This window comes from Mauremys mutica, chromosome 14, assembly GCF_020497125.1.
Source record: "Mauremys mutica isolate MM-2020 ecotype Southern chromosome 14, ASM2049712v1, whole genome shotgun sequence".
Lineage (NCBI taxonomy): Eukaryota > Metazoa > Chordata > Testudines > Geoemydidae > Mauremys > Mauremys mutica.
Genome location: NC_059085.1, coordinates 29,435,487 through 29,462,066, shown reverse-complemented (window position 1 = coordinate 29,462,066; position 26,580 = coordinate 29,435,487). Strand labels below are relative to the sequence as shown.

The 26,580-nt window shown below is 37.5% G+C and overlaps 1 protein-coding gene and 1 non-coding gene across 2 annotated transcripts in view; both read right to left on the bottom strand.

Moving 5' to 3' along the window:
- Positions 1 to 323: 323 nt before the first annotated feature.
- DYNC1LI2 (dynein cytoplasmic 1 light intermediate chain 2) overlaps positions 324 to 26,580 on the bottom strand; it is a 40,690-nt gene continuing 14,433 nt past the window's right edge. Inside the window, exons 5-13 of the mRNA XM_044987439.1 lie at positions 19,441 to 19,610; positions 17,957 to 18,050; positions 16,920 to 17,055; positions 15,890 to 16,001; positions 13,555 to 13,614; positions 12,362 to 12,403; positions 11,694 to 11,811; positions 9,522 to 9,638; positions 324 to 3,340 (exon numbers count right to left, since the gene is read on the bottom strand). Coding sequence (XP_044843374.1) covers positions 3,237 to 3,340; positions 9,522 to 9,638; positions 11,694 to 11,811; positions 12,362 to 12,403; positions 13,555 to 13,614; positions 15,890 to 16,001; positions 16,920 to 17,055; positions 17,957 to 18,050; positions 19,441 to 19,610 — 953 coding nt within the window. The 3' untranslated portion in view covers positions 324 to 3,236. The remainder of the gene's footprint in view (positions 3,341 to 9,521; positions 9,639 to 11,693; positions 11,812 to 12,361; positions 12,404 to 13,554; positions 13,615 to 15,889; positions 16,002 to 16,919; positions 17,056 to 17,956; positions 18,051 to 19,440; positions 19,611 to 26,580) is intronic.
- Positions 19,167 to 19,330, bottom strand: LOC123349680. The gene has a single exon (XR_006573623.1). It is a non-coding gene; the product is annotated as a U1 spliceosomal RNA (small nuclear RNA).

Sequence of the window (26,580 nt, the reverse complement as noted above, 5' to 3'; positions counted from 1 at the left end):
ATACTGACAAACTGCTTTTGCTTATTCCAGCCCCTCTCCCGCACCCCCCGACCAAAATAAGCTATACTGGCAAAACCTGCCCAGCTATGTTGGTCAGGGATCACAACATAGCAAAAATGCGTAGTATAGCCATGGCCTTACCCACTAAATTCAGTGCAGCTTTTGCATGAGTAAGATCTGCAATGGGACCCTTCGATAATATAATAAAGCCAGTGACGTTTCTCAGCTATGAAAAAATCATGCCTGCTGTTACCTACATGCCTTAAGATTCTGCCTCCTCCAAAAAAGTACTAGAATTTGTCTTTAATAAAAAAGGCACAACATTTTAAGCAGTCTGGATTCGTGTTTATTGAAGCCAGTAACTAAAGACATGTCCTCATTTTTGCCAGCACTAGAAAGCAAGATTCCACATGACTGCATACTGCACCTGGTTAAAGCCATACAACTGGACTAAGGTTTGTGTTTGATACATCTGCAGTCCTAACTGTAAGTTAAAAAACATCAATAAACTTAGTATACAGGACAGTTAACTTTCATTTACAGCATGTATATTGTTAAGTTCATGATGTACAGAGCAGTCACCTTCAACGTAGTTAAATTAAATAAAATATGACATTCTGTTCAGTTTAAACAGTTTCTAAAACGCCAATAAAAAAGTGCAAACTTAAAATCAAGCAGCATAACCATAGCATTTTTATGGAGGGCCAATCCTTAACCTTTATACTTGCCTTATCTTCAAGTTGATAAGTTATTTTATTTTCTTAAGTTTAAACAGAACAGTAGATGCAATCACTATAATGCATATAAATAGTCATACAATAGTTTTAACAGTCTACCATACAAGTGTATCCTGCAAATAAAATTAATTTTATTTTAAAATGTAAAGGCTGTTTGCAGTTTGGCCTTTGGTTCCAATGCTTGAAAACACCAGAAAAACAACTGTGCAGCTCTCCAAAGTTGCTAGACTTTGGCAAACAGTGGACACTACATTACTTACAACTTTCTTCCAATAAAACTAGGAGCATTGACTTGCAATGAAGAACTGGAAATCAAACTTCTGTTTTGTCAGCAGCATCTCTTTACACAACTGACAAATTGTATAATACGTTACTGGCTTTTGCTCAGTTTTAGTAGATCTAACAAATTATACTTAAATTGTAACTTTTAGCCATACTGATCCAGAAAGTGCTTATCAGTTCAAATGACAAAACATTAATACAAATATGCAGTTTTGCACAGGTTTCATTACAGCTGTATATCATTAGAAACACATGCTTTTTCAATGTATGCGTCTTGCTTTTGATGTTTTATTCCCCAATCTCAATATCACAAGGACAGTATGCAATTGCTTCTTCTGGTGTGATAACAGGATTTTTTTTTTTAACTTAATCTTGTCACTGGCACCTGTTACACCAGGCAGTACAACCACACAACCTATCTGCTGTCCACAGCCTCTCAGTTTTCAACCATTTAGACAAATGTGTAACTCAAGGTCATAACATTAAAAAAGTAAAAAAATGGAAAAAATATAATATATTTTCAAGAATAAAACTGGCACAAGTAACATGCTTTTATGTTAATGTTTGTCAAAGAGGCAAGTAAATACTCTTAGCTTTCTAGATAATGTTTAGACAGACATACAAAAACAGGAAAAAGCCAGCCTCTTGATTTAACATAGGATTTGAAGTTATGTCCAGGACTGTGTTAATGGTCAATCTAATTCTGTATATTTAAGTAATGATATATATTAGGGAAGCTATATCCAGACATCAGATTTAGTACAACAAACAAGTTCATATCAATAAAAAGGAAACTCTGTATAATTCAAATTGTGGTTTTTTTTCCCTTCAAAGCACAGAATATGCTTGATACAGTTCATTTATGGTAGTGTTTATGTGTAAAACAAATATACCGTGATAAAATCAAAGTGCCATTTCAGTAACTGAAGAAGTGTTTTACATGACCAAGAACACTACTCCATATAGCAACAGGGGACAACTGCAACTTTCCATATGAAAATGCTACATTTAGGGAAAAATACAAACTGAACAGTCACTGGTTCTATATTCTTCAGTGTACACATTCATACTCTTCAATTTATTGTTAGAATTGGACAGTCTGCTGCAGATTGCAGCCGACATGGCTGGAATAAGAACCTTGAAAGTCTATAAAACTTCCATAGGTATAAGGCAGGAATCAGTCTGAGCTTGGTAGCCATTGTTTAATTACAAACAAGAAGTATTTGAGTATTCTGTAGCACATTTCATTATGAGAAAATGATATGTCACCCATCACTCTTAGGCTAGCCTCTTGGTATTTAAAAAAAACAAGGCAGGAGCAATCAGAAAACAGGATTTGAAATTAAATACAATTGTTAAAACTACTGATTTTAAAATAAAACCGAACAGTGACTGTTTGTACTACAGTGCACAATAAGTTCAAGCACCTTCTAAAGACATCACACTTTGTGCCAGGCACTTGGATCTAAGCAAGTTGTAGTTTCTCCCTGTGTTAGCTATACCAAAAAGGGCATGCCCCCATTTAATACATCTTTTGTTAAAGACGTAATTTATAACAAGAATAATTCCCATGATGCTTAGTGTTTGGCTTGGAAACTCTCTAATTTTAAGAAGTCTTTTAAAACAGTGATTATTTGCCCTATGTTGACCACAGGATTTAGTAACTGTGTTCCCTCTCCAGTTCAGTCAGCATTCTTTATTCCTACTGAGCCAAATCTTGCGTCCCCCTACCAGTGCTGCATTTCCTACCTGGATTCCTCTCTCCTCCATCTAATTAATGCTGTGCTGTATCACCACCTTTCCAAGTACACCAATGTGTTTGCTAACATACAAATGGCCAATTCCAGTAACTCTGAAAAGGGATTTCATGTCTTTCTTGCTTTGTGTGCAGTCAGTAGTAGTATTGCAAAAGGTATTCTGCATTTTGCTTCTCTGTGCTCTTCATAACAAGAAATTCAGTTGCTGATGTACCTGCTTATCTCCAAAATCAAGAGAATTGCCCTATATAAACTCTAAATGGTTATCTTATACAGAGGGATTTTATATGCAAACTTCCTGAATGTGCACTTTATACCGGGACAAGCCAATGAAGTTTTAAGTTCATTTCCCCTGCCCCAAGAAAACCTATAGCATCTGCCATAGCAGAAAAATCCTGGTCTTATCAGATCAATATACATAGTTATTTGGTCATTTACAGATACATTTTTTTAAGCGCTATCAAGCTTCATTCTCTGTTGGAGAGTTTGCTGTTACCATGGAATCGGGCTTGCGAGTCATTCTATCCAGTTCTTCTTGAACATTTGTCAAAACAGTCTTTTGCCCTAAAGAGAAAGGACAAATAGTAAGTAATATAGTTGAAATGCATTGTTTGAAATATCAGCAGCACAAATATTTATAGTAATTGTTTCTGTTGGTATTTTATTTAACTTCTCATTATTTCATCCTTCTTCATAGTGCCTGATCCAATTATCAATTGATGAGTATAGAAAGACTCCTAATAACTTCACTGAGAAATACATTAGGCCTTAAAATAAAAGCGAGACTGCTGTATAATTCAGCATTTAAGTATGTCTGATGATGTACATTGTTATGACAACTGAAATTTTAACTGCAATCATGTTAAGATGTTTCCTCCAAAAAACTAATAAGTAAACAATTCTTCCATAATTAGGATGATCATAGTATGTCTGTCTCATATCGAAGAGTATTTTATATGGAAATCTTTAAGTATTTAATAAGTTGCATAAGAAAAAAAAATCATGATATATGTGGCACTTGCTACAAAGTGTTGTTACTTTGGTTTTAATCACACATTGTTTCCTTCATTATTTACTGTACTGATCTCTCTCAGGAATCAAAAGTTTAATTCATATTGTGCAATTTGTGCCCCTCAAAGAAAAACGGGAAAAATGCAGATTCTTTAATACCGCATGAAGTGTTAGAATTTAAATATGTTGCATTCATTAATTAAAATCAACAGATACTTTCGAGTAGCTGTACAAATGGGAGATTTTACCCTTCTGATTTTTATGCATTAGGATTAGTATTCAGTTCAGTTATAGACAGATCACTAGCAATTTGTAGTTAGTTTTATTTTCTTCTCTCTTTATGCTTAATATATGAATTAATATTCATTTGTTAGCCTGTTTGTATCCTGGTTTATCACTGTCTGAATATGGACTTGTATATGACATATAATATTTTTTCAAGTTAAACTACACAAATGCTACGGTATAAAAGCAAGGTTTTGAGACAGGCACTTAAAATAAAAAAATAGATTAATTATATAACTATGTACAGCTTCCTCCAACAGTCTTTTTTTCATAGCCAAAGAATTTAACAAGCATCTGTTTTTCAGCTCAGAGATGTGTGTGAAATATTAGGTGATTTTTTTCCCAGGGTACATGCTGAAAACATTAAGTGGCAAGGTATGACTGCTCAGAGATTTAAGCGCTTTTTCCAAAGTACAAAGGCATGACCAAGTTAAAAACAGCTATCTTTAATTTTTTCAAAGGGCTAAAATACAAACTCAAGTTGAAATCCCTTAGCAATATTCTTATCAGCAGTACGAGTACTGAAGCATCTGTTCGAACAGTACTTATTTTCAAATTAGTTTGCGTACACTCAAATATTAACACAAAGCCCATTTTTCTTGCATCCTATTAACACCTTTGAGTTACAAAGGCACAAAGAAACCCTACTCACAAAACAGAACTAGGCCTATGTGTGAAGACATCAAAAAGTAAATAAGATATGCCAGGAGCTGGCTGCACGGAAGGAAGGCAAAGACTGTATGAGCAGCATCTGCCGAAGTGAGGAACTTCTTTCAAACATGAGCTGAAAAAAGTTTTGGAAAATAATACAACTCAAAACCATCCTGACGGACTGACATCTGTGGCATTTTTCTCAACCCAAGACATAACCCTATAATTCCTCCCACTGACAGGTAACACTGACGGATCTCTTCAAACAATGCATTGGGAATAAGTTTACGACTGAAACAGATGTACTGAAGAAAGTAAAAAGAACAGGAGTACTTGTGGCACCTTAAAGACTAACAAATTTATTGAAGCATGAGCTTTCGTGAGCTACAGCTCACTTCTTCGGATGCATAGAATGGAACACACAGACAGGAGATATTTATACATACAGAGAACATGAAATGGTGGAAGTATGCATACCAACAGGAAGAGTCTAATCAATTGAGATGAGCTATCGTCAGCAGGAGGAAAAAAACTGTTTGAAGTGATAATTAAGATGGCCCATAGAAGGTGTGAGGAGAACTTAACATAGGGAAATAGATTCAATTAATGTAATGACCCAACCATTCCCAGTCTTTGTTTAGACCACAGGTAATTGTGTCTAGTTTGCATATTAATTCGAGTTCAGCAGTTTCTCTTTGGAGTCTGTTTTTGAAGTTTTTTTGTTGCAAAATTGCCACCTTCAAGTCTGTCACTGAGTGGTTAGAGAGGTTGAAGTGTTCTCCCACTGGTTTTTGAATGTTATGATTCCTGATGTCAGATTTGTGTCCATTTATTCTTTTGCGTAGAGACTGTCCAGTTTGGCCAATGTACATGGCAGAGGGGCATTGCTGGCACATGATGGCATATATCACGTTGGTAGATGTGCAGGTGTACGAGCCCCTGATGGCGTGCCTGATGTGATTAGGTCCTATGATGGTGTCACTGGAATGGATATGTGGACAGAGCTGGCATCGGGCTTTGTTGCAAGGATAGGTTCCTGGGTTAGTGTTTATGTTGTATGGTGTGCGGTTGCTGGTGAGTATTTGCTTCAGGTTGGGAGGCTGTCTATAAGCGAGGACTGGCCTGTCTCCCAAGATCTGTGAGAGTGAGGGATCATCTTTAAGGATAGGTTGTAAATCCTTGATGATGCGCTGGAGAGGTTTTAGTTGGGGGCTGTAGGTGATGGCTAGTGGCGTTCTGTTATTTTCTTTTTTAGGCCTGTCCTGTAGTAGGTGGCTTCTGGGTACTCTTCTGGCTCTGTCAATCTGTTTTTTCACTTCAGCAGGTGGGTATTGTAGTTTTAAGAATGCTTGATAGAGATCTTGTAGGTGTTTATCTCTGTCCGAGGGATTGGAGCAAATACGGTTGTATCTTAGAGCTTGGCTGTAGACAATGGATCGTGTGGTGTGTCCGGGATGGAAGCTGGAGGCATGTAGGTAAGTATAGCGGTCAGTGGGTTTCCGGTATAGGGTGGTATTTATGTGACCATCGTTTATTAGCACAGTAGTGTCTAGGAAATGGACCGCTTGTGTGGATTGGTCTAGGCTGAGGTTGATGGTGGGATGGAAATTGTTAAAATCACGGTGGAATTCCTCGAGGTTTTCTTTTCCATGAGTCCAGATGATGAAGATGTCATCAATGTAGCGCAAGTAGAGTAGGGGCGTTAGGGAACAAGAGCTAAGGAAGCGTTGTTCTAAGTCAGCCATAAAGATGTTGGCATACTGAGGGGCCATGCGGGTACCCATAGCAGTGCCACTGACTTGAAGATATATATTGTCCCCAAATGTGAAATAGTTGTGGGTGAGGACAAAGTCACAAAGTTCAGCCACCAGGTTAGCCGTGATATTATCGGGGATACTGTTCCACTAGCCATCACCTACAGCCCCCAACTAAAACCTCTCCAGCGCATCATCAAGGATTTACAACCTATCCTTAAAGATGATCCCTCACTCTCACAGATCTTGGGAGACAGGCCAGTCCTCGCTTATAGACAGCCTCCCAACCTGAAGCAAATACTCACCAGCAACCGCACACCATACAACATAAACACTAACCCAGGAACCTATCCTTGCAACAAAGCCCGATGCCAGCTCTGTCCACATATCCATTCCAGTGACACCATCATAGGACCTAATCACATCAGGCACGCCATCAGGGGCTCGTACACCTGCACATCTACCAACGTGATATATGCCATCATGTGCCAGCAATGCCCCTCTGCCATGTACATTAGCCAAACTGGACAGTCTCTACGCAAAAGAATAAATGGACACAAATCTGACATCAGGAATCATAACATTCAAAAACCAGTGGGAGAACACTTCAACCTCTCTAACCACTCAGTGACAGACTTGAAGGTGGCAATTTTGCAACAAAAAAACTTCAAAAACAGACTCCAAAGAGAAACTGCTGAACTCGAATTAATATGCAAACTAGACACAATTACCTGTGGTCTAAACAAAGACTGGGAATGGTTGGGTCATTACATTAATTGAATCTATTTCCCTATGTTAAGTTCTCCTCACACCTTCTATGGGCCATCTTAATTATCACTTCAAACAGTTTTTTTCCTCCTGCTGACGATAGCTCATCTCAATTGATTAGACTCTTCCTGTTGGTATGCATACTTCCACCATTTCATGTTCTCTGTATGTATAAATATCTCCTGTCTGTGTGTTCCATTCTATGCATCCGAAGAAGTGAGCTGTAGCTCACGAAAGCTCATGCTTCAATAAATTTGTTAGTCTTTAAGGTGCCACAAGTACTCCTGTTCTTTTTGCGGATACAGACTAACACGGCTGCTACTCTGAAACCTGAAGAAAGTAAGAGTTCTGACATTTTACACTGTCACTTAATTGCAACTTTGATTAAAATAAGTGAACTACTCTAAACAAATCTGATTGCTGTGATGTGAAGAAGTTCAACAAAACTGCCTGGAGAAAATCTTTGTCTATATTTTAGCAACTAGTGATTTGTGGTACCCAACTTGAGGCACTATAAAGTGTCTTGACTTTCAGAAAGTACTGAGAATCCCTCTTCTGAAAATTAGACCCCTTGAAGGGGTTTTCAGGTTGGGCACTCGAAAATCACTACACCAAGAGTACTTTAGCATGTTTATTAGTGTAGAATAGGGTGCCACAGAATAACACACTTTCTAATCCGACCAACAGTCAGTGTCATTTCAAGATATGCTCCTCAAGGACCATTTATTGAGCTTTCCCCATATCCTCAACTTCACTGGCTCACAAACCAATGTTATTAGGAGCTCTTACCTTCGCTGAAAGTTTAATTTTGTGCTGCTTGAATAGAATCAAGAGCACATACTGTCAGAGTGGAGGTAAGATTTTTCTTGTGATGGAAAGTCCATTGTGCCATTTTCAAAAAGCTATTTATTTTAGGTTTAACACCCACTTCTGCTACATAATGTACTAACATACATTTTACTTTTACACTATCCACCCATATATATATATAACTGTTGACAATGTTTATTTTATAGCTAGTGCCTAATAATGCCCTCTGGATCGAGTTTAAGAAGTTTCCATTTTAATTTTTTTTTTTCCCCTTCATATAAAACTTTACAAAGTATACATCATTTGAACTGAAATATTTTACGCTCAATCTCTGCCTGAAGGTTTTTTGTTTTAATCTTCGAGCAAAATCCTCACAACCATTTGAGCTATGAGAAGATGGAAAATAATATGGTTGGGGGGGGCGGCTTTGAATTTTTACATGCCCCTACTCCATGATAAATATTCTATTCTAGTTCCTTTATTACAGCTATCATATGGGTATCTCAGTGACTACATTTTTTTTTCTTTTTCTTTTTTTTTGTGTGTGTAAGTTCAGGAAGTTTGGGGCTTAGTCAGCCCTCTCAGGATTTAAACCCGTGGTAATACTGAGTGACTTGAGAAATTTGAAAAAAACAAACAGGAGCCATATATTTATCCACTGCAGTACGAATAGGTTTTCAAAGTACATAGAAGCATGAATTTAATGGAAAAAGAAGAGAGGAAGCCAATATCAAAGTTGAAAGGTGACATGGTTAGAGCAGCAGTAAAGGGAGGTAATCTTGGGAGCTGCCTTTTGGGTGGAATTATGATGCAACTATGTATATTAGAAAACTGAATTAGTTCATTTTTATGGTGTAGGTGCCAAAAATCCTGAAGGTTTAACTTGTGTGTTCCTTCAACCTACTATAACTGCTCATTAGAGCCACAACTACATATGTATGATTGAGTCTTTGATCAAAGCTGACAACTGCTTTTGATGATACTTTAATTAAACACTTATTACTGCAGCTTTAAGACATTCTTTCATATTAGTTGCTATATATTAATTTTAAACTTGAATGCCAGAGAGATTTTAGGGATTTGATTGGAAACAGCAGCCTAAAACAAATAAGCTAAATTTCTTCCTCTCAGGTAAGTAGTAGCAAAGTGCCACATAGATAGAATTCAGAAATAAAGTTTAAATTACAAGGTAGATTAATATCTTCTGAATACAATCAAGGCTCAATGCTGTTTATTTCCCAGCAGTGCAACTTCATTAAAAGAGTCAAGCTATAGCAAGTTTAATAGCAACCCCAAAGTCTGCAAACCTGTAAGAAGAGACTTTTTATTCTGGCTCCATATCATATTCCTCAAGTTCTGTTATTTGACTGATCAGCTTAAATGATAAGCACGTTGATTTAAATGTGGTCCAAATAAAACATTAAAAATATGCAAGACACCCTGCAAAAACAACAGATTTTCAATACCTGATTTTTTGGCTGTGGTCTGCACTCCTCCAGCTCCAGGACTCCCAGGAGGGCCAGTCTTTTTACTCAACAGACTGTTAAAGAAGCTAGCCAACACACCTTCACTTGCAGCATTGTCTAATTAAAAAACAAATAATAACTTATTACTTTTCTGAAATCATAAATTCTAAAACATATGTATACCTACATTTCTCTAAGTGTTAGGAAAAAAATGTTACACACACACTAGCCAAAAGAGAAAAATCTCAAGTATAGGACAGACTGTCTCACTTATCCAGCCCCTATTTGCTGCTAGTTCCTCCTTTACCGTCTCCACACATATTTGCACTCTGGCACAGGAGGCATGTAGGGACAGCGCTGTAGCATAGATTGCCAAGGAGGATTCTGGGATGCACGAGCTCCTGAAGTAGCCCAGAATCCCCAGGTGTAAGGGTGGCTTAAGGCACCTTGTTTCTCCCTGATTGTGCCTTCTGTGCTGAGCCTCTTAAAGGTGCAGCAAAGAATTTCAACCTAAATCTATGTGCTTCAGCTTTTCCTTGTCTAGATGGGAAATGTAAGTCTCATGGACTAGATGGTGTCTGCACACCAGGTTTACCTAAAGATTTGTTAGCAAATTAACTGTCCTAATATTTCAGCTGCCGTTCTTCAGCCTCATTCTAAAACAGGAGTGGAATTTCTGTGGAGAGTTTTCAGTAAGTTTTGTATGCAAAGCTGTATATAATACAGATGTGTCTTGAAATCTTCAGCTAGCTAGTGTCAATTTAATATTAATGCTATAAATGGAGTGTTGAAAATTAAGACTGAACTGCTCAGTTTTCACCCCCCCCCATATATTTGATTTTAAAGAGGCAAACAAACAAGCTCACCAGTTGCTAGGCTCTTGAGTATTCACAGTAGCAAAAAGCACTACTGTTACAAAAGTAAGTAAAAATAAGTCAGATATCTAGACCAAAAATATAACTAATAACGGCTAATATAGCCAGAGTTATATGAAATCAACTTCCCACACGTAGTATGCAGGACAAAAAATATGAAGATATAGTGTGAACATGTAAGCCTAATAATACGTGTTAAGCATGTTAAAGCTACACTATCACCAGGGTTTCATTCAATCAGCCTAACACATCTTGACGGCTCCACAGCCTTGTCTTCACTAGGCTAGCCAATATGTGCCAACACTGCTCCTTTATATCCTAGTCTAGACAAAGCCTAAACTACCTTTAATTCATACCTTTTGTTATTTCAGTGCAAGTGAGAGCATGGACACTTGTTTTGTAATAAAAGTGTCCTATTTTAATTATGCTTAAGTTGCTAAAAATTGATAAATTAAATCAAAATAGGACATATCCCAAAATAAGAGTGTCTACACACAGATCTGCACTGAAACTACAACATATATGAATTAAAACCAATTTAGTTGCAATGGTGAACATTTGTGTTTAGACAAAGCTTTAGTTTGTTATGAATTCACCTTCTGCATTTGAACGCTTCTCTGTGTACTTTGGCCAAATCCTACAAATCTTGCATAAAAACTTTTATCCTGGGTACTCTTCATTTTTTAGTTATAACATTTAATTGAGAGTCTTTAAAGCTCAAACAAATTTAAATAAGTAGTAGCTTCAATGTTTCTCTGATCTGTTTTATTTATTAAAATGCTTAGGAAGCGTTTCCCTTATCTCTTCAGTATGCTCTGCTCTACATAACCTGGGCTTTGCTTCTCTGAGTTAACTACTATTCTCAGTTTGGCTACATGCTTTCAGGACTTGGATGCAACAAGATATTGTGTGAGGACAACTCTGCTTCCTACTTCACCACGTTATAGGTGAAACCGCATTATATCAAGCTTGCACAGCCCCACCCTCCCAGAGCGCTGCTTTACCGAGTTATATCCGAATTCGTGTTATATCGGGTCGTGTTATAGCGGGGTAGAGGTGTACTTGAACTTTGACCAGCTAGACAACAGTGCAGTGCTACTTGAAGCAATGAGTGTCTCAGAAGACAAATTGGAATTCAAAGGATTTGACATCTTCGTGTGAGTTGCACAAAGCATAAAGTATCAGTGAGTCAATCTCAAAACCAATGTACACAGGTTTAATCAGGAAATAATATTTTTTTCCCCTTTTAAAGGGAAACAAAAAATGCCTGGTAAAATACCAAAGTAGTAATGCATACTTTTAATATTTGGATCTGGTTTCTTAACTGATGTTATTGGTGAGGCACTGGGTACATTGACAGGACCAGCTCTGCCTTGGGTTCTTGGGGATCCTGCAGGTCCTCTTGCAGGAGATTCCTTAGATAAAAACAGTCCAAATCCAAGTAAGTGAATTAACAGATTAATTTATGACCATCTATAAATATTGCACTACAAACAAAGCTCCCACTTTTACCTTTTTTGATACTGTGATGTATATACACTTTTACCCTGAAAAATTATCAACTACAAGAGCCAATTTTGGGAGAGAGTGCCTCTGCATGAATATACACGATAATTACCACAGCACATTCTAAATTCAACTCATCCCCAATTTCCAGATTATTTAATGCCATGTTTCCACAATTATTTGTTAAAACCATGCTGTCACATGACATCTGAATACCTACAGACACTTTACAATTTCCGTGACACTGGAAGTTTTTTTTTTTTTATTAGGTCATGATTGCATTTATGAACTGCACGCTATGCCCCACACAGATTAGAACCATGCACTATGAAGGAGGGCTCATTTTTGGTTATTCAGAGAAGGAGCTCTAGTCTGTACCTTGTTTATAGACCAATTAATAGCTTCCTAGTCTAGGAAAAGCCGCCCCCCTTTCTTGAGAGGCTACTAGTGTATACTTACTGATGCTCTTGTAGGCGTGGCTGGCTGCTTGGCAAGTAAAGACTGCAAAGACAGTACAGTGATTTGTAAATATACCTCAGCAAAACTACACACTTTTCAAAATAAAAGCAGGGAAGCAGACTTTGGTTAAATTAACACATGGTCAATCTGTAACAAAATTTAGATACATTTCCAAATTTTACCAATAGAGGGCACTACAATTAAAAAAATTAAATACTGTGTGATAAATACACAAGAGCTTCCTTACACAGTTTCACTAAAGCATCTCAATCTTAACCTATAACATTCCTTAGAACTCAGTTTAGAACCTCTCAAGCACGTCCACCCAAACACATACAACTGTAAGGCACTGGTATGTTCTCATTTCTTTACTGTATATATTTATTACCAGTCTGGAGGCTGGCTTTATTCACGCTTAACACCTTGAAAGCTCATGCCAGAGTGTTGCTTGTATATTTAAGCCTGTGATGAATGAGACATTTTAATTGGGAGGTTGGCTACTGCATTATTATTGAAGTACAAAACAATTTCACCTCACTTTTAGGGTTTACATATCTGGGTAGCCAATTTCAAACATTCTGCCATTACTTCTGCTACTATGTTAATAACATTTATTTTTCTTCTCTGCTGTATAAATTAGTATTCATTTGTACCTGTCTGGTATTTTCGGGAAAATATGCCAATGTAATCCCAGCACGCCACACCCATTCACAGCCAAGCTTAAGGTACACCTAATATTTTCAGTTATGGCAAACATCCAAAAAGGTTATAGGATTCCATTTTAGAAGACACAAACACATTTTCCAACTTGATTGCCCAAAATTAGGCAACCATATCATACTTCAGCATCAAAAAGTGGCCTTATTTTTCAAGAGTGCTGAGTATCCCCAGCTCCTGCTGGCTTCTCAAAGGCACTCACTCTCAACTAACAGGTATTCCAAGTTTGAAAATGGTGGCCATACTTTCTATTCATATACAGGGAAGTAAAATAAAAATGGACATTTCTTATGCACTCAAAGTTTTATTATTTCATTTTAATCTGCAAAATAGAATAATGGCTACCCACTCAAAAATGAAATATTAAAAACAATGTACCTTGCCCTAAACTTCATATAACACTGAAAAGTTCAAAGTGAAGCATTGTTTATTTAAGTAATCTTTCATTTCAAATAGTTTCATTTTCACATTCTTACCTGCTGCTTCATAAGAAACACTTGCTCATCTTCTGCTGCCAACTCTTTCTCATGGACTAACTGTTGAACAATGCATTTCTCTTTAGAAACAAAGTGGTCACCCAAGCTATAAACAATTACAGCAGCATCTAAAAACAAAAGCCTAACTTCAACGCCTTTCAACTTCTTATATCCATTCAATCTTTTACATCCATTCTATGACGTGTGGCTTATTTCAGGTGCAGAATTGCTACTAACTGGGCAGTACGTTTGCTATGTCCTTCTGTCTGGCTTTCAAAAGGAGGGACACTTTTGCAGCAGTTACCCTTAAGGAAACGCAGGACCAAGATTATAGCTTTTTTTTTTTTTTAAATAGTTAACAAGTGTAAAATAACAGTGACAGGATTTGATAATGATCCCATGTAAACTTCAAGAACAAACATGTATATGCATCCCTAATCCATGCTTTTGCTGGTTAAATAGGCACAGCTGTAGAAATATTTTAAGTGGTTTTGTCCTTTCAAGAAAGGAGAGTATAGAACTAGCTCAGTGCTGTATTTACATGCAAATATTTGATCTTCCATCAAATACCGTCAGCTTTTTAATATCTGAAGCAAACTATTTCATGCATATTCCTAAACAGTGTAGCCAATTAGCGGCTTCACTGCTCGGCATCCACACCAGCACCTATGGTGCAGATGCATTTCACTAGAGTTCTGATGGGCAGTTGAACCCATCAGAACTGAACAGTCACTTGCCGAGTACATTAGACTACAATAAAGATGTGCTGCTTTTATATTTTTAATAGATATCTCTACCACTTTAAGCAGCAATGAAACTACTTCCAGTAAAAGCTTTGGGTTCAGAATGACTGGCCTGGCATAGTTGCAAAAAAATATTTTCTGAGGACAATTCCCTGGATAATGAGGAACTGGCAGTGGGCTGTATACATATTTGATAAATAATATTCATATTAAAATTTACTGAAGACGGCAAAGGTTTGATGTTCAAAGAGAATGGTTGCCTGAACTTTGGAGGGCTGCCTCTCCCATCACTCCAACAGAGCAATAGATACCCCCACCTAAAAAAAGAGTTGCCAGTGGTGTGCTATATCTTTAGCATCTTTAAGGGAGAACAATAAGCCCATTCCCCTCTCCTCCTTTCTCCCCACAAGTGTCTTCAAATGTTCCCACTCGTCTTTTCTTTCCCAATTTACCAGGATTTTAGATGGGACTGCAAACACGCAAGACAAAAGGTAAACAAACCCTGGGGAGTTGTCAAATATGGACTGAAATAGCATTTAAGGGTTTTACATATTACTTACTCTACTCCAGCCCCATTAGAAAAGAATGCATTCTTCCTCTATCTTTAATAAGTTACCTGACCATTGTCCAGACAATTAGCAGTCTACAGACTATTTATTTGTACTCCTAGATTGTGCTCCACATCTACTCTACAAATAGAATTTTGTAGTACAGAATATATTTTGGTGATAATTTAAAACAAGTAATAGAATAAATAGGGGCCCTTCTGTAGGACTCAAATTATGGACTCAATGTGATTTTTGCATGTGCATATCATCTGAAGTTAGAATTTTACGTAAAATTAATATTTTGGGGGCTGCGATTAATGTTAATGTTAAAAAGTATTGAAAAGTAACATTATGACACTAATGAAAAATACCTAGACCACCTCCCAGATGACCCCACCCCTAACCCGGGACCTCCCCACATGACCCCTCCCCATGTAACCCCTACCTGCTCCTAGCCCGGGATCCCCACACTCTCCGCATCCCATCCCTTCTCACCTTACTTGGGGCGGGCCAGGGGAGGATGTCTCTGGCCTGGCCGCAGCCTGCTGTGGCAGGCCAGGCGGCGCGGCTGCAGCCTGCCAGCCTCGAAGCTGCAGCTGCTTTGGAGGCTGCAGGGAGAGCAGCATGGTCAGAAGAGGAGAGACTCTGGCCCTGCCTCTTCCCTTCTGGCTCTGCTGGGGGGAGGCGGGGGGGAGAGGAGAGAAAAGTGTTCCAGCTCTCCCTCTGTATACCCGTTCATAAGCCAACCCCGTACTCTGATGCTTCCCTTTTTTTTAACTAAAAAAATTTGGCTTATGAACAAGTATATATGGTAATTTTTTTTGAGTTAACTGCAATTAATCAACAGCCCTATTAAGAACCCCTGCCCTAGACCAGTAGAGAATGTATGCCACTACTTCAAAAGTGGTTTAACATTGAGAGAAAAGCATATTATTTGTACGAGCTGAAGTTCTATATTATTAATTGTCAATATCAACCATCCAATTATAGTGAAGTGATTTGTAGTTTCTTTACACTGAACTTCAAAAATTAACTCTCTTGTACCTTTCTTACTGGAGGTTTTACAATGAAGTCTTCATATGCATCTTCTGGTTTCACCGTTGTGAAGTTTTCATGTAAAATAGCAATTTTCTTTTCATTGTCCCAACCAGCAGGTCTATAGGAAAAAAAGTTTTAGGGCAAGGTTTGCTTTTTTAGATTCAAAAGATTGTTGGCACAGCGCATGCATATTTAAGCAAGTAATCGTATTACCATAAAACTGTTACAGAGGAAATACAGTAGTATCATGTCATTGAGAGGTCCTCACTCTGAAAACACAGGCTATGCTTACCAAGATGTTGAGATGGCATTATCATTCCGGGTAAATAGACCTATAGCCACTATGCTTTTTTAAGCTATTGTGGAACACAAGAATGTCAGACTATAATTAATCTAGGCACTGAGCACTAAAACAATGCAAGCACAATTTTTTTTTTCTTAAAACCCAGAAAGTGCTTGCTGGAGAATCAGTCTAAAATGGTGTTTCCAACTTCCTTCCAGCATGCTGAATGTGACTATTAGATATTAGATTCTTTACAAATTTACTTCATTTCAATAAGTTATAGTATGAAATGCTCCTACAATTAAACAACCTTTTCAATTAATTATCTTTAGCCCTTTAGTTATGTATGGAAAGTACATTTAAGTAAATGATTCAAATTATTCTTTTTTTGTGAAATATGGTTTTGGAAGGCAGACTTCTAACCAGATATGGAAGTATTTCACAGAATGAGACAATTATATTTGGGGGGGGGGGTGCGTGTGCGCGCGCGCGAGAGAGCTATTATGGAGCTAATGATGAATTGTTTATGTGGAAAGAATTTTTCATTCTACTTTAACAAATTTAAATTGCACACATTAGAACAGAATATTTCACATCCCAGAGGCGATTTTATTTTCAGTTGAAGAGTTAAATGCACTAAAGCTTGGAGTGTACAAGTTTCACTTGTGTTCATAAGGAAATACAACATTTCAGTGATAAGAGCATCAGACAGAAACAAAAAGTTTGAAAAATATATTTCTTACATCAACTTACATAAAGACTGCATCCTTTTCTACCACTAAGGCGGGTGTGGTAAAGTGAAAACCATATGTTTTATGTACAATGTACTTATACAGTAAGTCAAGGTTCTTTTCTTCCTTAACTGATGTATAAATCAAGGCAGCTCCATCTAATTACTTCATTTAAGGAAAACTATAAAGTACAATACTTAAACATTAAATTAAACTGCAATAATTACTGAAGTTTTCTATTGAGTAATAGCCAAAATTTTCAGAGTAGGGTGCTTAAAGTTAGGCACCTACTGGCTCAATTTTTAGAGGTCAATGGAAACTATAGAAACTATAGGAAGGCGACACGCAAGCTGATTTTCAGTGGCACTCACACTGACCGGGTCCTGGCCACCGGTCCGGGGGGCTCTGCATTTTAATTTAATTTTAAATGATGCTTCTTAAACATTTTAAAAACCTTATTTACTTTACATACAACAATAGTTTAGTTATATATTATAGACTTATAGAAAGAGACCTTCTAAAAATGTTAAAAGTATTACTGGCACGCGAAACCTTAAATTAGAGTGAATAAATGAAGACTCAGCACACCACTTCTGAAAGGTTGCCGACCCCTGCTATAGGTGTTCAGCACCTTTGGGAGGAAGGGAAAAAGAGGATGAGAATCATGTCACTTTGGAAAGAGATTCAGCTTTTAAAATGTTGACCAATATAGACACCAGAAAGCTGTTTGAAAAAGTCACAGGGTGCAAGTTTAGTATGGAAATCCACGTTCTGGGAGAAAGAGTAATGCGGTGCATCTCAAAACTGAAGTCCCTTGCCAAGGAATGTAACAGACCCTAGATCAAATGTATGGCTTCAGATAAAAAAACTTGACAAACCTCTTAATGTATTTTCATAACTACACTCCAAATACTATACATTAAGTTAGTAAATGCCAGAAGTTATTTTGATATGCAGTTTCTCCTTCAGTTATTTTATTTCCCTCACACACTATAATAAAATACATTTCCTATCTTCCAGATTTTATTCTGCCACTATCCTCAGATTAGGAAAGGATACACTGTAAGCAGAATCTACGAATGTGTGACTGAATGAAGTCAAAGTGTTCTTCTCTGTAGTCATGTTCCTTCTCTAGTACACTCACTGCATCACACTGAAAAAAAAAAAGCAAAGCCACTTAACACTTTCTTGCATATAATCTGCATTTTCTTCAAGATTTTAGATATACAGTAAAATCTCAGAGTTACAAACACCATGGGAATAGAGGCTGTTCGTAACTGACATGTTTGTAACGCTGAACAAAACGTTATGGTTGTTCTTTCAAAAGTTTACAACTGAACATTAACTTAATACAGCTTTGAAACTTTACTATGCAGAAGAAAAATGTTGCTTTTAGCCCTCTTAATTTAAATGAAACAAGCTCAGAAACAGTTTCCTTACCTTGTCTAATCTTTAATAAAAAAAACAAACTTTCCCTTTATATTTAGTACTTTATGTTTAGCCCAGAATTGTACTGTATTTGTGTATGGGGAATTTATTTATTTAGTCTCAGCACTGCCTGATTGCATACTTCTGGTTCCACATGAGGTGTGTGGTTTGTAACTCTGGTGTTCGGAACTCTGAGGTTCTACTGTACACATCTTCCCTTGTATTAATCAGCATTCAATTCACGCTTTTTGTTGGGGAGACTGCACTAATTAACCAATGGGTAAAATGCTTACAAGGTACCAAAGACAAAAAGTGTCTAATTAAAAGTTAAAGCCACATCAAATATCCATTCCAACAAGAAACTGAGTTGATGCCATAAATGTGTATTTTTGAAATGCTATTTTCATTAAGTCATTAGTTGCTAAACACCTTCTCATGTAGTAACTCAGGTAACTATATGATGTACAAAGATAACTTGAAAGTATCCTTCTCAACTGACTCTTTTACATTAGAAATTCAGATCTCATCTACACTACCACCCACAGACTATTTAAGGAAAGACTGAGATACTATGCAAGTGAAATCTGATGGGAAAAGGAAGCATTTATTTCACATGCCTCAAAACACTGGGAGAAAAGATTTTTTGACAAACATAACATCTTCCCTTTTTCAATTAAGGATGGAGAATGTCCACGTTTTAGACCGCTAATGTCTTTCATCCAAACTGAAAAGACAAGACTGGTCTTTCTCAATCCTTGTGTAGTAAAAATAAAAAAATAAAAATAAAAACACTTAAGTCTTGTTTATACACCAAACGCTTTTGGGGTTTTTTTTTCTTCCCCAGGGGAAAGCACGAACGCAGTCCCTCACTAGCACAAATTATGCAGTCGAGTTTCCCAAATTTGAGGAAATCGCAAGGGTCAGCACACCTGCAGTGCAATGGAAGAGCCTCACCCTGGGGAAACCACCTTTGTGATCATGGTATCTCCCCTGCCAGGTAAGTTTATTTACTCTAAATCCAGAACTTTCACTTTCAGCTTGCAAACATCTGCATCAAAGTATCTTCCAAAAGGAAAAGTAACTAACCTTTCTAGTAAACTCAAGTTCAAGCTCACCTTTGTACAAACCACCAGCACAGGGATCCCAAGATTGTGAGTCAGCACATTCTCTCCAAGTGGCAAAGTAATATTTTCATCTTCTTGGCCAGATGATGAAGGACCTCTTCTCTGTGGTGATCCTTGGTAGCCTTCTTCAGGCTCCACATACTCCTGGAATTCCTTTATAACTATGAAAAAAGATATTTGTAAGGTAAGAGACGGGAATAAATTTTTAACATTTATATTGAAGTAAAATAGTTTCAGACAATTATATGTTTATGAGCAGTTGGGACATCTTTTCAACAACTTTTTTAAGGTAACACATGAATTGAAAACAGAATTTGAGCTTCAAGAAATTGTACAATTTCTACTGAACCAAATTAAAAAAAAAAAGATTTTGGAATCTGGCTATTACTAGCTTTCAGCCTTTGAATCCAAAGCACATCTCTAATTTAAATATAAGGGCCAACATTTTCAGGAGTGTTTAGTGATTCTCGGTGCTTCAATTTTTGGTTACTCAACTAGACAGACTGTGGAAGTTTGATTTTCAGAAAGTGCACTATGCTGTTTTGGGGGATTAAAATCATGCAATTTCAAATAAGCTTCCATGCCACGGAATAATCCAACAACTTCAAGTGAACTCTGAAATTATATTTATGAATAACTTGGACAATGTGAAGATGTTTTGTATTTACAGGGGGAGCCAATGGAAACATAAAAATAACCATAATCTTAGTGGTTAAAAAAGAAGAATTAATGTAACTTCTGATATTCAAATCTAGAAACTGTTAAACAAACCCTGAGATCTAAAGTACAAGTGCCTAAAATTAAAGAAGATGAGACGCAAAACTATTCAAACAAGTGATTTCTAATTTGATATCTTAGGAGCCTTGCTGAACAAAAATTTTGTTTTTGAAAAGTGGTTTCAGGCTCAGAAAAGCTACACATTCAATTCAGGGTACTGAAAGTTTAATCACAACACACACAAAAATAAATAAGAAATCTAGAAGTTAAGAGCTGAACATAGAAGTAGCACCCAAAGCAAACAAACTTCGTAGTATTTAAGTGTGCACTGACAGAAGCATCAAGAATAAAAGGGTTGTTCTGGTAGTTCAGGCCAAAAAGCCCCACACGATAGCTTTCTGTGCCTTTACATCAGACAGTTCATTGTAACTTACAGCAAAGCAGGGCTGTAACTTGTATTCACTACAAGCCTACTAAAAGAGTTAACATCTATAACTGCAAGCAAATACTATTTAGCCACACCCTTTGGAGATAAGCTTTTTTGTAAAATGTAAACAAGTACAGAAAACACCAAATTAAACAGCCACTCCTAGTTTACAAAGCAATCCATTTTTTTGCTGTTATTGTCTCTTACAGGAAGTTAACCACTATCTGCACACTGAATGCATGATTATATTCAAAGCTATTTTTAGTATGTGAGACATGAAATCTAAATCATCTGGAAAGGCCTCCATTTACGTAGCAGAGCTGCAATGAATTATGTAGAAAAATGAGATTTGGCAAAGATCTAAAGTTCTAAAGACTTTTTTGAAACTGAGTATTAAAATAATTCAAAAATGCAAAATGAAAATACTTGACTCATACAATATAGCAATACCAACTGGTATTCTGAGCTTTATGAAGTGGCCAACCTTTGAAGAGGTAATAAACCAATGTTCTCAAAACAAAACCACCATAAGCTTCTCAAGAAGAAGGGTGCCCCCCATGACTGAAGAAGTTGTGGTAGGAAGACCAAGGAAAGAGGACTCCAACACTACTCAATTTGCTACCACCACACACCCAAGATAGCAGGGGAAGAGGGAAGGGAAACAGTCCACTACTTACTTTCAAGGTGACATATTGAGTTTTTCAGTTGCCAATTCCAATTATCACCATTAACTGAACTGGCAGCCAAGAGAAATTCAGAAATAAAAATTTCTTCAAAGGCTATTTATTAACTCCCCCCTCCATTTAAACAGTAGAGCTTGGAGACAGATCTCCCAGCAAGAAAAAAATCAACATCTCCAAGTGCAGTTTCCTATATAGAGGATCTCTCCATACCACATTGCTACTTGAAGAACAGTTATTTTTGCTCTAAACTAAAGTGAAGCCCTCTCACATGCACGTGGAGGCCACAGCAATACCGGTATCAAGGAAAGACTTGACTCTTTTGCACCTTTGTGATCAAACCACATGGACGTTTAAATTCCAATACAAGTATGGAAAGCACCGCAAACATCACATATAGAATATACAGGAGTATTATGTATATTTACACGCACAAGTTTAGAGGAAGTAATTTATTCCAAAGCATTTAACAGGGATAAAAACCCAAAAATATGTATCTCATTATACCACTGAATAATCAGTTCACGGTTTCTCTCATGAGGGAAATGTGAAGTGATGAAATCCTTCATGAACACAAACATATTTTTGTGGCTAAAAGGATTCCTTTCTTCCACACACACACACAATCTTATACTACTGGTAGGTTTAAACCATGATGGGGTAAATTTGACAATCACCATAAACATATTTTATGCTTAGTTTAAAGTATTGGTAACAAAGCAAAGCTATCAGTGGTAATCTGCTAGGTCAAGGGTTCTCAAACTTCACTGCACTGAGATCCCCTTCTGTCAACAAAAATTACTACACAACCGCAGGAGGAGGGACCAAGGCTTAAGTCCGCCCGAGCCCCACCGCCCCAGGTGAGGGGGCCAAAACCCAAGGGCTACAGGGGGCCTGTAACCTGAGCCCCTTCACACGGGACTGAAGCCCTATGGCTTCAGCCCCAGCCCCAGGCCCAAACAAGTCTAATGCCAGCCCTGGCAACCCCATTAAAACAGGATTGGGACCCACTTTGGGGTCCTGACCCACAGTTTGAGAACCACTGTGCTAGGTTGTGTTCACATGATGGTAGAAAGTTTTCTTTACAAAAGAGTAGATTTATCAAAAGTCTTCAAATATGAAAAAGCCAAAGCCTTCCAAGATACCAAATGACTGCTATTACACTAATAAAAGCCGCCGAATTTTCAGTAAAACAACATAGAGCCTCAGGGCTCAGTTAGTAATTGTAACAAAAAGTCTAAACTAACAAGTATGGAGGGCCCAAGCCTGCAGAGGGTGTCCAGCACTTAATTCCCAAATGCCTTTGCAGGATTAGGCAGTGTGTAGATATAAGTGGAGATGAACTGGTGTAAAAACTGTTAAGAAGCTCAAACTATTGGCTGTTAAACTTTGATATACTTTGTTTCTGAAATACCAATCTCTTAAACGAAACACTATCAGTTGCTTGTACAGCTCAGATTTGTGCCATTTCTTTAAACACCCGTTTGCCAAATTCTGGAGTCTTTGTTCTTCCTTAAACTAAATGCTGGGTTTTTTTTTTAAATGCCAGAGATCAGCCCCTAAGAGCAAGCTGCATTCATCAGCATTCATATGAAACAGAAAAAACAAATTTGTTTAAGAACAATTTATTTCCCTTTCAATATATAAAGGAACCCTTTAAGACAACTTTAGATACACTTAGTCTTTGATGGATCAAACAGCACCAGCAGAATAGAGTTTTTTCCAGTGGGGTATAAATTCTTTTGCAGACTCTGATAGGAGAGCGTATACACATCCAAAATGTTTATGTAAAAAAAAAAAGAAAGCAACAACAGAAGCAAATGTAAATATAGAAAAGCTAACTTGTAAGTACTACAAATTTTTAAAAAGACTTTTACCCCCACACACACACCTCAAGAGCATTAGAAGTAACTAAAAGTCAATTGTATCATGGTATCTGAACAAAATACAATGTTGTAAGAAGTTAGCAATGTATTGTATTAAGTACACACACTCGCTATGGGATGTACAGCAATACCTATGAAGACTATCCCTACTCAGTGATAAAAAAATTGGCTTCCACCAGGTTTCTGGTTTAGGCAGAAAAGATGTCCATTACCTGTAAATATTAACAGTTTAATACACAATGGTTGAACTTCATATCAAGAGACACAGAATACCTATTAGCCCTATTCTAGTTAAACAGTTAAAAATATACTAACTATCCACCTTTCACTTTATACTAGATTATATATTAGTTAAGTTGCAAAATATTGATAGTTATGAACCACTGAAGCTATTCCACAGTGAGTGACTTCTTAAATAGGTACTGAGATATATCCTGCCATATTCTCTTGCCCTCCTCAAAGAGTGTGCAAAACCTGTTCTGAAGTTCCTACTATGCCAAGCCTTTTTTGGAGGTATGACAAACCAAAAAGTTAGTGGGATATTCACAGGTGAAAGCCCAGATATTTTTTGAGCCTCAGCATCTCCAGAATAGCTTGCCCAATTTACTCCAAGTTCTCCAGAAGATTCTACCCTGACTGAACAGCATATGAAGTATCAAGTGGAACAATCTGGCTTTGGCAAGGAAAGATCTGGATCATTCTCATTATTATGGTACCACAGTGCCTAGGAGGCACAGATGCAGTCATGCACTAGGACCCCACTGTGCTAAGCGCTGAACAAACACAGAACAGCCCCTGATAACAAGTCCACAGGTTGACTCTGTGTTGTCTGAAGAAGCACTTTCTTTGTTTTAAACCTGTTAACTATTACTTTCATTGGGTGACCCCTGGTTCTTGTGTTATGTGAAGAGGTAAACAACACTTCCATAGTCACTTTCTCCACATCATTCATGATTTTATAGACCTCTATCATATCCCCTCCTTAGTCATATCTTTTCTAAAATGAATAGTCCTAGTCTTTTTAATATCCGCTCATATGGAAGCTGTTCCATTCCCCAAACAGTTTTGTTGCCCTTCTCTGTACTTTTTTCCAGTTCCAGATTTTTTTTAGATAGAATGACAAGAACTGCATACAGTATTTCCAGGTGTGGGCAGACCCTGTATTTATATAGTGGCATTATGATATTTTGTGTGTTATCTATCCCTTTTCTAGTGGTTCCTAATATTCTGTTAGCTTTTTTGGCTGTCATTTTACACTTTGAGCAGATGTTTTCAGAAAACTATCCATAATGATTCCAAGATCCCTTTCTTGAGTGGTAACAGCTAATTTGGAGCCCATCATTTTGTAAGGATAGCTGGGGTTAAATTTTCCAATGTGGATTACTTTGCATTTATCAACACTGAATTTCATCTGCCTTTGTGTTGCCTCATCACCTAGTTTTGAGAGATCCCTCTGTAACTTGTCACAGTCAGCTTTGGACGTAACTAGCTTGAGTAATTTTGTATCATCTGCAAACTTTGCCAATTCACTCTTTACCCTTTTCCTGATCATTTATGAACATGCTGAACAGCACTGGTCCCAGTACAGATTCTTGGGGGACACTGCTATTTACTTCTCTCCATTGTGAAAACTGACCATTTATTCCTACCCATTCTTTCCTATCTTTTAGCCCAGTGTTTCCCAAACTTGGGACGCCGCTTGTGTAGGGAAAGCCCCTGGCAGGCCAGGCAGGTTTGTTTACCTGCCGCATCTGCAGGTCCAGCCGATCGTGGCTCCCAGTGGCCGCGCTTCACTGCTCTGGGCCAAGAGGAGCTGCTGGAAGAGGCACGGGCCGAGGGAAGTACTGGCCGTCGCTTCCAGCAGCTCCCTTGGCCTGCAGCAGTGAAGCGCGGCCACTGGGAGCCACGATCGGCTGGACCTGCAGATGCGGCAGGTAAACAAACCTGCCTGGCCTGCCAGGGGCTTTCCCTACACAAGCGGCATCGCAAGTTTGGGAAACACTGTTTTAGCCAATTAATGATCCATGATAGGACCTTCCCTCTTATCCCATGACTGCCTGCTTTGCTTAAGAGCCTTTGGTGTGGGCCTTGTAAAAGGTTTTGTGAAAGTCCAAATACACTTAATCCACTGGCCCATCCTTAACATGTTTGACACCATCAAAGAATTCTGACAGATCTATGAGGCATAATGTCCCTTTATAAATGCCATATTGACTCTTCCCCAACATATTACATTCATCCATGTGTCTGATCATTCTATTCTTTGCTACAGTTTCAATCAGTATGCTTGGTACTGAAGTTAGGCTTACTGGCCTGAAATTGCTATGGTCACCTCTGGAATCTTTTTTTTAAAAATTAGCATCACATTAGCTATCTGCTACAGAGGCTAGTTTAAGCAATAGGATACATACCACAGTAAGTAGTTCTGCAATTTCATATTTGAGCTCCTTCAGAACTCTTGGATAAGTACTATCTGGTCCTTATTACTGTTTAATTTATCAGTTTATTCCAAAATCTCCTCTACTGACACCTCAATAGGCTACAATTCCTCAGATCTGTCACCTAAAAAGAATGGCTCAGATAGCGGAGACAGATACAAAGAATTTATTTAGCTTCTCTGCAATCGCCTCGTCTTTCTTGAGTGCTCCTTTAGCACCTTGATTTTTCAGTGGCCTCACTGACTGTTTGGCAGGCTTCCTCCTTCACATGTACTTAAAAAACCTGCCGTTAGTTTGTGTACTTTTTGCACATTGCTCTTCAAATTCTTTTTTGGCCTGCCTAATTATACTTTACTTGCCAAAGTTTCTGTTCCTTTCTATTTTCCTCAGTAGGATTTGACTTCCCATTTTTACAAAAATGTCTTTTTGTCTCTGCCTCTTTTACTCTATTTACTGCCGAGATGACACTTTTGGTCCCTTTTTTGGAAATTATTTGGGGTAGCCTATAGTTTCAATACTGAGAGCTGTTTCAACCATGCTGAGATTGATCTGGCTGTTTCTGACATCTCTGAAAAGATGTCAGAGAGAAGCTTCCACAAGGTTGGGGGATAAAAATAATTTTATATAAAAAAATCTTAAAATCTTAAATTTATTTAAAAAGGATTTTTATTTACATTAAATTAGATTTTTTTAAAATAAACCCACTTTAAATTAAATTTGAACTTTACAACTTAAGTCTTAAACTTGTATTATATCAAAATCATTTAAATTAAAAATACAAAGAATACTAAGCGCTACATTTGCTACTAAGTTTCAAATAAAGCTAGACCACTGGACTGTTTGAAGTCGCTAGCTGAGCATCTGGAACCAGAGTTTGTTGAACTGCTAAGCCAGCTTTTGACATCAGTAGTCACGTCTGCAGGTGTAAACAGAATATTTTCTTTGTTTGAACTTACTGAATTAGTTCAGTTAAATGACTAATT